We start from the raw sequence: 15,237 nt of genomic DNA, 5'->3' as shown, positions 1-15,237 counted from the left end.
TCAGCACACACACAGCAATGGCTCCTTCATAATTCTTCCTTCCTTCCTTCTTCCTCCTGCTGGCCTGGGCCTATGACTAGGTTTATATAATCCTCTCGGCATCACAATGGCTTCTGCAAACAAGAATATAACTTCTTTGCTCCAGGGTTAAAGACTCTCACACAAAGTGAAGCAAAGCAGAGCTCAGAGAGGGGCACTGAGAAGTGTTCCAGACCTTGGGATTTGAGAAGAGGATCCAGGGAAAGAAGTTTTAAGATACAGAGCTGAAGGGAAGAGAGCAGATGGGATGGAAGTGCTTGAATACGGGAAGGAGGGAGGGAAATGGGTTTAGACCTTAGTATCCAAAGAAAAGGAGAGGCAGAAGGGTTTTTCTGTGCTTACACCCAGGGTGTGAAGTAAGGGGAAGCTTGGGGTGGTGGGGAGTGGGGCTGAGCCCCCTCATAGGAGATGAGAGCCCGTAAGATTTGAACATCATAACCTGGCGGGGTCTCCAATCGGATTACTCCTTCACTTAGGTGGACTCGTTAATCAATGAACCAGTTTAATTTTTTTGCAGACCCCCCCCCCCCAAGAGTCAAAGTGTAATTCAAACCCTGCTTATACCATCTGAAGGACAAAAGAAAGGCATCACATCCCCTCCGGATCTTGAGAGCAGGGAGGAAACAAGAAGGGGTTTAGATATTAGGGATACACAAAGGGAATGGAGGAAACTATTATGTTGTCCACAGATATTCAGAAATAAATGACTCCCAACACGGGGTGGGAGAGAGTGTTACCAGACTGACAAGCATGGCATTTATTGTAAACATGAAATAAAACTATGCATTTATTGCCCTTAGCAGATTCAACAAAGTAACCTTAGATTCACACATGTACATTCAACATATTCACATTTCTCACAGAAATAACAGACCATGGAGACAGAGAACAAGGAGCAACACGTCTTGGGTATCAGGACCCAAGCTACCCCCTGGGGTAACAGATGTGAAGCCAGTGGTCTTCACTGGCATGAATTTGAGTCCAAGCTTCTGACATCTGCAGTAGACAGTTGCATTTCTCTTGGGGATGAGAGAAGACGTGAAACTCATCTATAGAGAAATGGCAGGAGATACCTCATCCCCATCATTATCCTAGTGAGGGACAATGCAGCATGAACAAATAAGGCTACCGTCTCCTTCATGCGGGAGAAGCCCATGCTTACCTTTGGTGTTTGCTGCAAGAGCCCCAAAACTTAGTGAGCATCTGTTGTGGCTGCACAGGGCCTGATTTCTTTCCACTAGAAAATGCCACTGATATCCTTCTGTCTCTCCTCAGTTCATCCATCTCAGGAGCCTGGCTGGTTGGAAGGAACCCTGAACGGGAAGACAGGACTAATCCCTGAAAACTACGTGGAGTTCCTATAACTTTGGGCACATAAGCAACACTGCTGAGCTTTACATGGTATCCATGACAACTGCTGATTAGAGTGTTGTAGATCATTTGCTCTTTGCCACTGTGCAATGCAAGGTGAAAGACTCGCAAATACCTATTGAAATGAATGTTTATATGAATAATAATGTACACATCTCCTTCGGTGATCCATTGTGGTGCATGCAAAGGCACTGCAGAAGAGGTGGTCAGAAGCTTCTGGGGAGATCATTCAACTCTTTCAACTTCTTGCACAAATCCTGTGATTCTTGTGACTTGTTCTGTCACAGTTTTTGAGCCTTTAGGTTAATGAAAAGGTAAGGCAAAATACGACATCTGAAAAGGAACTTAAATACCCATTGCAGGGCCAGTCCTACAAACCCTTTTCTAGCAGGAGTGGCCCCATGGACTTCAGTATTAATTTAATTGGGGACTGCCTACGTAATTAGTACAAATTATGGGGGTACAAGATTGGACCCTAAGTCACCACCTTATGTCAGGGGAAGGAGATAATATGGAGCAGAGGCCATCGCCTTTGCTTGCTCACAAAGTCTTCCGTGTTGTTAAATCAGCCAAGCCTCATTTTGTATGTGCGAACAGGAAAGCAATCTCTCTTTCATTTAGCTGTGGCAGGAGAGAGGTTAAGGGACTGTCTATGTACGTCAGACCTCTGTTTCTGCAGCAGCAGTTTGCGTGACACTCAGCCATCCTTTACAGGATTCTGTCCCAAATTCAACGCACGGACAGCGGCAGTACCCTGATAACAACAGCTACCCAACGTGCTCCAAAACGGAGAACATCATTTTAAAATGCCATTAAAACAAGGGGGGGGGGGGGCGGGAAAGGGTTGAATGATCTCTGGAGAGTGAGCACAATAACAGCTGTGAATCATCAGATCTCTTGTGGACATCAGCACAAACAGACGAGAGAATATTTTGGACCAAATCTCTCAACTTTTTTAGATTTATGCAGGGTAAACATCTGTGATCTGTGCAACCGGCATTTCCTTCCTGGAGGGCAAGATGCAGCTCCTGATAAATACCACTTCTTTTGTGTGACTTGCTGTTTCGCATCATCACTTACCAGCGCTCACTGGAAAAAAAGGACCCAAGTTTACTGAATGCCCAGGCCGCTCTTATGTAATTTTCGAGTTACATTTGCCACTCACTTACATAGCTTTATAGATGACCTTTTTGCTTGCAGCCTGGTGTATAGTCTGTCTATGCCAAGTCTGTGCAGTGCTGATTATGCAAGGTAAATTCCTTTGTACCCACATAAGCATTTGTTGTTCATGTAGCCAGCTTAAGTTGAAAGAAAACAAAGGATTAGTTTTTCTGATATTTTCCCCCTTTCATTACAAAGTTCTGAAGCTTTGCTGCCTCTCCTCTCCATTACTTGTTCTGGGATAAATTGTTTTGCATAGTCCTTAACTCAGCTCCAAATTACTTAAAAAAGAAGAAGAAAACTGTATGATTGCAAAGCCAAACTTTACAGATATCATGTCAAGTACTAAAGTGCTTACATTTTGTACTAGAAAATAATGAAAGAAAATGTGGTGTCTTGGCAGAAAGAATTGTCTAGCCATCATATTATCGCACACAAGTGGGATTTATGGGATGAACTTGTTTTCTTTCTTTTCTAATTTTTTTTAATTATTTTTAAAGAGGCTGAGTGGTTGATTCAGTGTAAGTGTCATTGTTTATTTTTTTGCAAAAATATTAACATGTAAATAGGATAACATGAAATATTGCAAGGGAAAGTTCTATATTTGATATTTTTAGCAGAGCTGTAATGAGTTAGGTGTTCAAAGGACATTTGAAACCAGTTTAAAGGGAAAGTCACACAGACTGACACATGCAAACTTTTAAACTAGTTGACCTTTTCCTCCCTCCCTCCTTCCCTCCGTTCTGTCACTGACCCTGCCAGACAGCTGGATCGAGCGTTTGCTCACTTCTTATTTTCATATACGTTAATTATACTTCCTGGACTTTTGTACTGGAAAAAAAAAGAGGAAGAAGTACTTTTTTCCCAAACTCTAATGCTTACTGAGCTAGTATTCATCTTCCAAGGTAACAGACTTTTGGTGAGGGACACAGCTCTTTACTTTTTGCTTTTGTTTGAAGGGTCTTATTAGAAATTGTACTGCAATTAATTATATAATTTGTTTTGAAAAGACATGCTCGTCCCCTGCCATCTTAAATACACAGATATATGCATTTATAAGTGCGCGCACACACACACTCATGCCTTTTTGGAGTTTCATTAATGAAGTGGAACCAGCTAAGAGCCTTCCTTATTTCCAGATAGACAGAGATAGGGGAAACCCCAAATCTTAGCTTCCTGGCAACAAAAGGCTGAAGGCTGAGGGGGGATCTAGTGGCCTGTTACAAACTAGTCAAGGGGGACCAGCAGGCATTGGGGGAGTCCCTGTTCCCCCGAGCACTACCAGGAGTGACTAGAAATAGCGGTCACAAGCTGGCAGAGGGTAGATTTAGACTGGACATCAGGAGGCACTACTTCACGGTCAGGGCGGCTAGGACCTGGAACCAACTTCCAAGAGAAGTGGTGCTGGCTCCTACCCTGGGGGTCTTTAAGAGGAGGTTAGACGAACACCTTGCTGGGGTCATTTGACCCCAGTACTTTTTCCTGCCATGGCAGGGGGTGGGACTTGATCATCTGCTCAAGTCCCTTCTGACCCTATCAACTATGAAACTATGAAAAATAATTAAAAGGCTAGAAGTTATTGAAGATGAATAACAGAATGTCAAGGATGAAAAACTTACTGCCTGAAGCCCACAAAGAGGAGAAAGGGGTAGATTTGTGGCCTAGTTAGTCAAAAACACACTCTCACAAAGTTTCTGGCCAGATCTATTTTGTTTGAAAGTCACTTCAGTAAACTTGTCTCTCACCATTCACTGATTAACTTGTAGATTCTTGACTCTCCCAGGTAGACTTTAGTGACATACCTGTGAATGACATAATGAGACACATGGATGTGGGGTGAATTGGGGGATCATGCGGAGATTGTTCCTACTATGGACAGGAATGATGAAGATGGGAAGGGCATTTCTACATGTGCTCTCAACATGGCGTCAGGCACTTTTAATTAAAAGCACCTGCGCGTCGTGTATCAACAGCACAGTGCATCCCCACGCTAAGAAAATGGCAGCAGGGCGCTTTGAACTAAAGCATATCAAATATATTTTATTTGAGAGCACATCGCCATTTTCTCCACGCGGAGACACGCTGTGCTACTGATACACATGACACACAAGGCTGCCAGAGTGCATCAATTTACGTGCTCCAGCAGATGTGATTAATTGAGTCTGCTTCCACACCCTGGATTTTTTTATTTTAAAAGCAGAGCAGGCTCCCTGCATATAAGTGCCCAAAAGGTATCTGACTGCCTCCTCTGTTCTGCTCTACTTTCTGGCTTGCAGAATAATCAAATGCTCAGGATTGAATAGTTTGGAGGAAGTTCTTAATGGGGTAGAGAAGAGGGTGTTTCCCCATTGCACCACTCTAAGTTCACCCTTTAAAGTTCACAACAGCAGAGTCTCCCTATGCCTGAAGAACGGTACTTGTGTGATAAAAGGTATCGCATCGACCCAAAGAATCTTGTCTGCTTTAAGTTCACCCTGGCATTTTAGTACCTGACACGTTTTAGCATTTGTTGGGCTATATGAAACAGTTTGCTTGGTCTGCATCCATGTTCCCATGGACCAGTGTCCCACAGGTGTCACCATGACAATGAGCCCTTACTAACCCTTATGTTGACAGTGTCGACAATGAAATCCAAAGATTTGACTAAGCAATGGAAAGGGATCTAACCTCTCAGGTCAAAGGCGGGACTCCCCCTGAGGAGGGCGGTGAAATTTTTACTGTCATTGTCTGCTGAACTTGCTCCATGGATGGAGAGAGGGCATCATCCTCTCTGCCCATCAGCCTGACGTGTTTGTTATTTTGTCCCCTGTACACAATCAGTGTTTGAGTTTTGTGGTCTGTGCTTCATGTTGGAGGGGTGAGTCTTTTCTTTCTTGTGTGGGTCCAACCCACCAACTAGGATCATGAGAGAAAGGCTGGCATGTTCATCCACATTACTTTAACTTGAAAATATTAGAAGGTTTTTAAAATGCAAAATGAGAATCCAGCCACTTCCCCGGACAGTCTTCAGAAAAGTGTTGTTCCAATGACACGTGATTTTAAAAGCAAACAGATTCTTTGTAACCTCCTTTTGAGATCAGTTCTTTTAATGAGCCTGTTCAGAGATCTCATTAAAGGGCATTGGTGTCGTGTGACTGAAACATTAAGGAACTGTTTTTTAAAAATATACCCGTTTGTGCAGAACTGGATTCAGCAAGCCCTCAAAAGGCACATTCGTTTTTCTTGTTTGATACGTGTGCATAAGTCAAAGTGGTCACTGATATTTGTGGTAGTTAGACTAAGAGTATGCTTACCCTCCTCACTGCTAAGACAAAAGAAGATTTGCAGGATAAATTAACCTGATGATTAGACTATTTCCAGGACCTGAAAAGTCCTGGAGAAGAAACCTAGCCAACTGGCCTATCATGACTGGCAGATTCTGTGTATTTCCCTACATCCATATGACACTCCTTGGAGTTGAAGGGTCTGTGCAATTTCAGAATGGGACTTATCTCTGGCAACATATTTTTGTTTTAGCTTTTGAAGGAAAACTGTGTTGCAAGAGAATGGATAATCTCATGTGGCAGGTCTAGTCCTGCAGTGGGGTGGGTTGTGTGCTCCCAACAGCCAGCTAGTGTGCACCATCCCCCTGCTTCCTAGCTCCTCTGATCTGCCACCTTCTGTCTTGCCTGCCATGCCTTGATGGAATCAATTAAGCAGGAAGCATCTGAAGGCTTAGAGAGAGTGGGAGTTTCTTTGGGCCACTTGGCTTCCCCCTTTTTGCACTTGTCCAGGCCCTGATTCTTTCAGCCAGGGCCTGATTTGTTGTAGCTCTCCCCATCAGCCCTGGGCCTACTCAGTCTGGCCTCAGATCTCTGATAGCAGCAGCACAGCTGGGGATTAGACTCCAAGTAGGGCTCTGGCCCTCCTGGTTCTGCCTGCCTGAAAGGGGTTAAAACCCCTCTTTCTCTCTCTCAGGCTGTGACCCCTTGCTTTCAAGGTGTGACAACATGCAGGGCACTTTAAGGCACCTGCACAGTGACCTCCTCCTCCCTTCACAGTTGCTTTCAGTCCTCCAGTCTCCCATTACAAAACAAAGAGGAAAAATCCAAGCTGAAGGTTCCTCTCTTGCTTTGGGGCAGTGAACACAGTCTATACTCCTGGCTTTACCCCACAAGCCTGCTGCTTAAACCACCCAGAAACAAAAAGGGAAAACAGCAATGAAACTCACTGCTCTTCTGGGGCTATTCACAGTGTTCATTCAGGCCTTCTCCCCTGCCAGCACAAACCATCCTGCCCTCTCCATGATCAGGGGTCCACTGCCCCTGCAACCTGAGGGCAAGCCTATTTAGGGTGAGGGTTCCCTGTTCCAGTAATTACAGACATGTAATCTAATTACATGAGTAGGCTTCCCGTTCCAGAGCCACTCATTCACAACTACCTTTGGGTAACTGCATGTCCCTTCATGTGCGATAGAGAAAGCTACTACCCTCTGTAACTTTAAAAATCTGGGTATCAGTGGTATTTCCAAAAGTGACTGGCCCGAAGGGCATGTCTACACTGATATTTAACCACCTGTCTGCCCAAACCAATCTGTAAACCCCCACTCTCAGCCCCTGAAGATAGTCCAGCCTGGCCCCCAGCAGCCCTGGTGAACTTCAGGGTATGAAGTCGCACCCACTCCCTGTCTCCGTCCTCTCTCTCTGCAGCATGGTTAAAGCTTAGCACAATGCAGACCTAGGGCACAGGAAGTCCACAAATAGAAATCCCACAATTTCCTTTTGCTGACTTCCCGCCCTTCTGCAGCCCACCTCCTGTCTCAACTGCACATCACTAGAGCTAAGGCTGGAAAGAGAGAAAAGTTGTCCACAGTCAACTGATTTCAAAAAGGGCTACATTTGAGGAACAAGCACAATGTGGACAGATCTGATGTGGGCTAAAAGGGAGGATAAAGATGGGGAAGGATAGCTCACTTGGCCTGAACTGGTTAGAAGCAAATTTTAGGGTTGGCTTGAAAAATCTGCATAGGCATACTCTTAGGCACCTACATTTTCTTGCCTTTAAGTGAGAAAATGCTAATATCTGCACTCAAATATTTTGCCCCCATATTGGTGGTGAGGTGAATTTATCATATCTGTATGCTGGCAGAAAGCCCAATTGTAGATGCAGTTATAACAGCAGAAATGTGCTTCTGCTAGTACTGCTTAATTCACTTACCAAATTGGTGTAAGCTATATCAGCAAATACACATTTCTGCTGTATAAGTATACACTTGGGAATAGCCAGTATAGCAATACCTGGAAAACTTGCATATAGTCCATCCCTTAAGTTCCTAAGGTATTTTTGAAAATGGGACTTAGCCTTATAAGTCACTGAGGTGCTTATGAAAATGGCACCCATGCATAACTGCAAAGAAAAGCACTTTAATGGAAGTTGCTGTCCTGGAAGGAAATGGCAGATTTTTTTTTTAACTTAGACTATTTGATTTCTCTCTGTCTTCTCTGTTTTTAGTTGGTTCAGAAACTGGTTTAATCTTTTTTTCCATTTTCAAAATTTTGCATTACTTAACCCTCACCAATATAGTGTTGTTTTTTTTTAAACCAGATCAGTGGTGCTCAATCTTTTTGCCCAGTGGGTTGGATGGCCAGTTTCCAGGGCACCGGGTAGGGGGAGGCGGAGGAAAGGAGGCATGGCCCAGTCCCAGTCTGGCTGTGTGGAGGGAAATGGTTGTGGCCTGCCCCTTATTTGCCTGTGCAGGGGGGATGGGTATGGCCCAGCTCCAACCTGCTGCACGGGGCTTGGGAATTTGGCAGCAGGAGAGGGTGACAGTGTTAATTGCCTCTGCTTCCCCACCGCCAAATTTCCTGACCTGTGGGGAGCCCCATGGGCCAGATGCCATGACTCCTCAGGCTGGATTTGGCCTGCTGGGCTGGTGGTTGAATACCCCTGTACTAGACAGATGTTGCAGATAGTTACCACAACATTAAACACGTTACTCAAAAGCCATTGAGAAAGCAGTGACTTTCAGAGTCACTGGTAAGTAAATTCTATGCTTTATTTAGTAGGAGTTTTACCATTTTGGCAAAAACACATATTGTGATAATACCTGTTGAGACAAGATCTAAGTCAGGTCCTAGCGTGAAACTCTGCTTCCTTTGAAGGCAATGCCAAGCTTTTGTTGGGCTCTGGTTTCACCCCTAATATCTACTACAGCACAGATAGTATTTAGTAGGGTGATAGACAGAAAGGCCTCAAAATTACTTTGGTTTATACTAAATAAGTAAGGCTGGGATTCTCCAAGCAGCCAATGGACCTGATCTTTGGATCCATTCAAGCCAGTAGGATTTGGATTGGGTATTAAATTTGGATACGGATTTCATCGAGATTTGATTGAGAACAGGTCATAAGGGAGTTAGGCAGCCAACTCTTCATAAGGGAAGTCCAGATACTGGGATTTTAGGCTGTGAAATGCCTTACTGTGTAGAGAGCCCTATTCAAGTCACTGGCCCTATTGGAGTAAGGTTCTGCTCAATATGAGAGACAATCTGGTCCTAAATATTTATCAAAGATTTCAAATATTTATCAAAGGCCCCCTCCGATTCTCTTAATTGCCTTGTTCTGTGGAAGTTTTGCTTGAATTTTAAGGCATAAATAGCAGCCTAAGCTGTAACTGTTCACAGCAGTTTTCCTTTAATAGCTTTGAGTCATTGAGCCATTATAGCAAAAAAGAGTGGGGAATATTAAGAGAAGATACAAATATTGAAGTACCATAAAAATACCATTTAAAAAAACTTTATTAATATTTATAGCAAATATTTACAATTTACTTTTAATAACTTATGAAAAATGTTCCATAATGCCTTAGTTATGAATGTTTAACACAGAATATTGCGCAAAGCTGCTTAAAAGAATTTCCTGCAATATGGAGAGTGTTAAAGCGATGTGCATATTTAATACATTATTGCAGATTATTTTCAAGCCTGTTGTAAATGCTGCATAATGTAATAAATATTAACAAAGCCCTTAAAAATGGCTCTTCCATGAAAAGTATTAGCCCATAAATAATTCACTGCTTTAAACTTCAGATGTAATATATCTGTGTAAAACTGCGTGAGACTGAGGTGTAACTTTTTACTGTAAGCACTACCAGCCAGATGCAGAGGTGTTTCCAGGTCTGTAGCTCTGAAGGCATCCCCTTTAGCAAACACGTTCTCTCTTGGTTTGAATAACAATATGCAAGAAGTGGCAGGCAGCATTATTTTGTGTTTCCATGCTGTCCTGCTCGGTGCTGCTGAGTTTATTTATTGGCAGAGAGATGGACTAGAAACTGGCACTGGAAACTCCCCTTTGAGGTCCCCATAGAAAGAACACTGTAAAATATGCTGCACTCTCTGTCTCAGGCACCATCTACACATTTCACTTACGGTTAATGACTCCTTAAGTTGTTACCCAACTATACATTCAACCAGCCAATGATGTGATAATGCAAGCAATAAAATACAAAGTTATTCCACAAAAAATGTGTAATAAATGTCACTTGTTCTTATCACACCATTAATTGCATGTGTGGCCAGGTGCTTCCCTGTGGCTGGGAGCCCCATCATCTGAGGGTGCGCAACCCACTGCCAGTCCCCAGCTGATGAGCCTCATTCATGGGGACAGTGCAGGAAACGCTGCTGCTGCTGCGAGTCCTGTCAGCTGCAGGACTTGCAGCAGTAGGGGCTGGTGCAGGGGGAGCCTGGGGTCATGATCCCGGGTTCCCCCTGCACTAGCTATAAGGTGTGATAGCGTCTGATGCTGAATCCCACAATCATGCCTCCTACCATGCATGTGCATCATGGCAGGAAGCGTGATTGTATGGCTTGCGTATCAGATCCTATCATGCCTTTACCTGAACGTGTAGAGGGGCCCTCGGTAGCTAAGTCAGCGTCTCCATTGTGTTCCACAGAACTACTTGGCTCAGATGTATGCTCTGTTACTTCTTAGAGAGCCATATTTAAAATTCAGAAGGCATTAATGGTGATAACCACAGTGGGGCATGCTCATCTCGGGTAATCAGAGCACAAACTTTGAAGTGTCATGCAATGGCTAAGGCATATCAAACACCTGCTCCACTGCATCTCTCGTGGTCTTAAATTTTCTCAGCAAGGTTCGCATACAAGGACCTTTTAACACAAGCATGGTGACATTTCCTCTCCCTCCACCCAGCTTTATCAGCTGCAGGGCTCGCAGTGGGCCTTTCTTAAGATGGGCCAGATCTTGACATCATTAGGAGTTGCAGGTCTGCATTGCCTCTTGGGATCAAACCCTACCATACGGTGCCTAGCTGTTAGTACCATAGGACAGAGTAAGCCATGTAACCCTCTCCCAAACTGCTCTTGCCTCCACGGGTTGTCATATTGATTTCAGTCTCTGCTCTCTACTTTACTCTGGCCTGGATTTTGATCTAGAATTTTCCAATCAGAAATCCTGATTTTTATTTTGTTTTCTTTAATGGCAGCTTAAAAGAGGGGAATGAAAGATGAGATAAATAATTAAAGATATGTATGGCCTTATAGCCATTATATGCTTGGCATAGTCAAAGGTTGAACTTTGTGTAAAGTTTGGGAGCAGATTTTGGAGCACCAATCCTAATGATTTTCAGTACGACATGTACTTCTAGATCCCTCAAGCACTTTTGAGAGTCTCTCCCTTTATTTCTAGCTCATGGGTGCTCAAGGAGTTATGTACAAACCAAACGTGACCCATTGCATTCCAGTAAAGCAAACAGACTTACTTCATATATAATAAGAAAATTACAGAGGATGGTAAGTTGTACGTTGTCTTGACCCAAGAGGCAGGATTAAGGTTATGGGCATTCCACATATTAGCATAGGGTAAGCCAGGGTGTGAATTTACAATGTAAATTCACTTTGCAGGAGCTAACTGTGGACACATGTACTAGTCAGTAAATGGAAGGTAGTCTGCCCTGCTTTGATTGAGGCCTAAACTACCTTGCATTTACCACACAGTAAAACAATATGCAAAGGCAGTTGCTCTGGAATACATGACATGCAGTAAGTTCCCACCGTAGCTTGAGGTTACTTGTTTCAGTGTCCAGGACATAAGCTGTAAGTACTGAAAGCATGCTGGGTACAATGCCTTTCTCACTACCATTGATTCTGACTGCCACGTAAAAATCACCTAGTGATCAGAGTTTGTCAGAGACCTGGAAATCTTCCTTCTCAGAACTTCCCTTCTCTTTAGGAAAAGCCATGAATTTTATAAATGTGAATCCAACAGGGGGCATGGAAATTACTTTTGCAACCCGTGCAGGTTCATAGACAATACGATCCCTTTGATTGAATTCCTTTGGGAGTTTAAAAGTCCTAGAGAGAGGATCTCATTCTCTTTAATTTTCTATTAGAAGCTATAGGCATTAGCCACAAGGGTTCAATTAGCAATGAAAGCATATAATTATTTCAGTTAAGCAGCAAAATGTTGAGAACTGCAAATATTGCCACAAAGGCTGAAGGAAATAGCATGCAGCTAGCTGAAGAAAACCTGGCTTTGTTGCATCTTCAATGCTTTGCCCTCTTAACACCAGGTCCTTTTCTCCAGCTGTGATCTGCATTACCTGATGCTGTTCTCTACTGAGCCCCAACTCAAGCATTACTTCCTAGTAGTGTAGGACAGTGACTGGCTCTCGGCCCATTTGAAGATATCTGGAAGAAGTATCCTTTAGCACAGTAATGCGGGAGTGCAGCTAGTAATATGCCTTTGCTTGAAAAGCTTTGGAATTGATTACTTTACTTTTGGCATGTGAAAATCAAGAGGGTTCCTCCTTTTTTCTCCTTCTCCATCCCCACCTTTACTTCCAAGCTATATTTACTTCAAAGCAGAAATTTAGCCCCCGGCAATTTTCATGCAGAGCCTATGAGGCCCACACAGCCAGTCAGAGGTATAAGCCTTATCCAAGCCCAGCCTGACACCGTACGGTCTCCCACTTGAAAGACCATTGAAAACATGCCCATGTTTTAAGGCTTGAGTCATTTTTATAACTGAAGCTGCGGGAAAGGCAAAAAAGCCGTGCTCTGGCAAAGTCTTTACTTTCTTGCAAACTAAGCCTAATGCTCTTCCCTTGCATATCCCCAGGCCAGATCCTCTGTGTCCTTTTCCACCTTCAAGCATTCACCATCTTCCTATATTGATATCCCTGAAGACCTATTCCTCTGGGTTCAGGAAAGACGTGATGGGTAATCATTCAAAGTTTGGCATTGTCGCTTTTTAATCAACAAGAGGGAATCACAGCTGAGTGCCACATAAACCATCCAATTTTCATACCGGATGGTATCATTCCTGGTCCATGCAGCAAAGATCATGGAATCAAACCCTAATTGATGTTTCTTATCACTGCATTTTGGATGTAATCTTGATTGGTGTTTGAAATAACACAAAACTCCTGATTCCAAGGCCTTCTGTGTGATTGTGCATAGTAAATCATGTTCAGCCTGGAATAGCACTTTGGTAATAAAATATACAGTCCAGAAGAACCCGACTGTGACATCTTAATTCACTGTGCATGCTTTAAGTCTGTCCGTGCAGCTTGAACACAGTTCATGAGAAGCAGGCTTCTAGGTAAGAGCCTAACTGGTGTTTCTACTCGGGACCAGGAAGGTTTCTTGCCCTGGAAGCAGTTCAGGTAAATGTAGTTCTTTTTCCTGGGTAGAAGCAGTTTGTCCAGCATTGAGGGGCCACACAGTTTCATCTTACAAACTCTGCTTGGCACAAAAACAGCATCCAATAGCTGTGTCTGCCTTGATATTTAGGGCTGACTTGTGTTGCCCACCCTTGCCTTGCAGCCTGCGCCAGAGGTTGCCCACAGTGTGGTTCCTGTTTCTCCAGCAAAGTGCTTCTAGGATTCAACTTTGCAAATACTTGTCTCTCCCTTCGTGCTTGGCTTTCATCAATTCGTGGGCAGAAGAAACAGGAAGGGAGGTGCAGAAGGGCTGGGAATCAGGGACAGGGAGTTGTAGGATTGTTGCTGGGGCCTACAGCACTTAGGGCTGGGAGGAGGCTGAACATGCTGCAAGTGGGCTCAGCCCTAGGCCCTGACACTCGGCAGAGGCTTCCAGAGGGTTTCAGTGGAGGTGGGCAACACGTTTGTGCCTGAGGGGTAGTCCTGATGTCACCACTGGCTCCCAGGGAGGGTGTAGCCCAGTGGTTGTCAACTTTGGTAAATTCAAGCCAACCTTCAGAAAATGCCAGCCCTTTGCTTTCACTCATTTTTTGCAAATGATAAAGCAATTTTTCTCTTTTAAAGAACTCCGAAAGCTCACAACAGGTCAGAATGTTTTTAACACTGTGGATTCCTATGTGAAATCTCTGGATTTATCTTGTGAATCATGTTTGCACGCCTAATTGTGTGGCACCCCACGGCAGCCTTGAAAGGGTCTCAAGGGTAGTGTGACACCCTGGCTGAGAATCTCTGGTCTAGCCCAGCAGGGGCAGTTGATGTTGTCTGCACCTTGGGGGCAGGGGTGGTAGGCTCCGACCTGGGCCATGGGGTGGCAAGTCAGGTGCCAGTTCCACATGGCTCAGGCTACACAAGTCCCCCCACCCCAAGTATAAGGGGTGAGTCTGTTTGGGGCTTGGGGTTTGGGGCCCCATTGTGGTGCCAAGGCACAGCATGACCCGACAGCATTTCACCCTTACAACTCCTGCTGCTGGCAGGAGACACAAGCACAATCGAAGAGAAAGTGGAAAGGAATTAGCAGCAGCAGTTGCCTGCACTTGTTCGAACATCACAGTCAGGTAAGTGGACTGGAGAGTTCCTAGGAAAATGGGTTCTTAATGGGGAAAACCCTGGAGTCTAGACCAGGAAGAAGGAACAAGTGACCTGTTTGTTTGTCATCTGTGTTGAGAGAATTAGTGCCTATGGCAGGGGTGGGCAAAATGCGGCCCGGGGGCCAGATGCAGCCCGCCAGGCCATTCTATCTGGCCCGTGGGCCCCTAAAAAATTTAGAAAATTAATATTAATCTGCCCTGAGCTGCCTGTCATGTGGCCCTCGATGGCTTGCCAAAACTCAGCAAGCAGCCCTCTGCCCAAAATAATCTCCCTTCCCCTGGCATACAGTGTTGGCTACCCTTAGACAATGGCTGTTTAGCATGGTGGGAGCATGACACTAATAACACCAAGGTTGCAGGTTTGATCCCTGGTTCGACTAGATCTCTTGATGTCCCTTCCTGCTTTGCTGGGCTATGAAAGGTTTCTTTTCTCTATGACTTGCTGACAGCCAGTGGTAAATGTGGATTGCTCAATATGGATTAAAAGCATTTACTAGCACTGATAGGGCTTTTGCGACCTGTCACAGAACAAGATCTTTCAAAGTTTGATTCTCTGAAGACTGTTGGTAGTTCTTGGTAGTTATAATGCAATTTCTCTTAAGGGTTTATCTGATAGTCACCCGAAGTGATATGCAAACTCTAAGCCAAGTGGCCATGTTATTAAAAGAAACATTAACACCATGAGCAGTGGTAGATTCTCAGAAATCCTGGAGGGCAGGCCTTCTGGTGAAGTCTCATCTGTAAGGACCAAGTTTGCAAACTTAGCTTATGCTTTTTATTTCCATTTACCACTCCACTCCTCACAAGTCTCAAGGTGAGGCTGCATGGAGAAAGTTGCACGTAGGGTACGGGTACTGAGTG

The 15,237-nt window shown here is 44.2% G+C and overlaps 1 protein-coding gene across 1 annotated transcript in view; it reads left to right on the top strand.

The window, feature by feature from the left end:
* ARHGAP26 (Rho GTPase activating protein 26) overlaps window positions 1–13,082 on the top strand; it is a 343,672-nt gene extending 330,590 nt beyond the window's left edge. Inside the window, exon 23 of the mRNA XM_014597613.3 lies at window positions 1,315–13,082. Coding sequence (XP_014453099.1) covers window positions 1,315–1,403 — 89 coding nt within the window. The 3' untranslated portion in view covers window positions 1,404–13,082. The remainder of the gene's footprint in view (window positions 1–1,314) is intronic.
* The last annotated feature ends 2,155 nt before the right edge of the window (window positions 13,083–15,237 follow it).

This window comes from Alligator mississippiensis, chromosome 9 (genome assembly GCF_030867095.1).
Source record: "Alligator mississippiensis isolate rAllMis1 chromosome 9, rAllMis1, whole genome shotgun sequence".
NCBI classification, from domain to species: Eukaryota; Metazoa; Chordata; order Crocodylia; family Alligatoridae; genus Alligator; species Alligator mississippiensis.
Note: the sequence above shows the minus strand (reverse complement) of the source record. Positions and strands in the feature narration are given on the sequence as shown.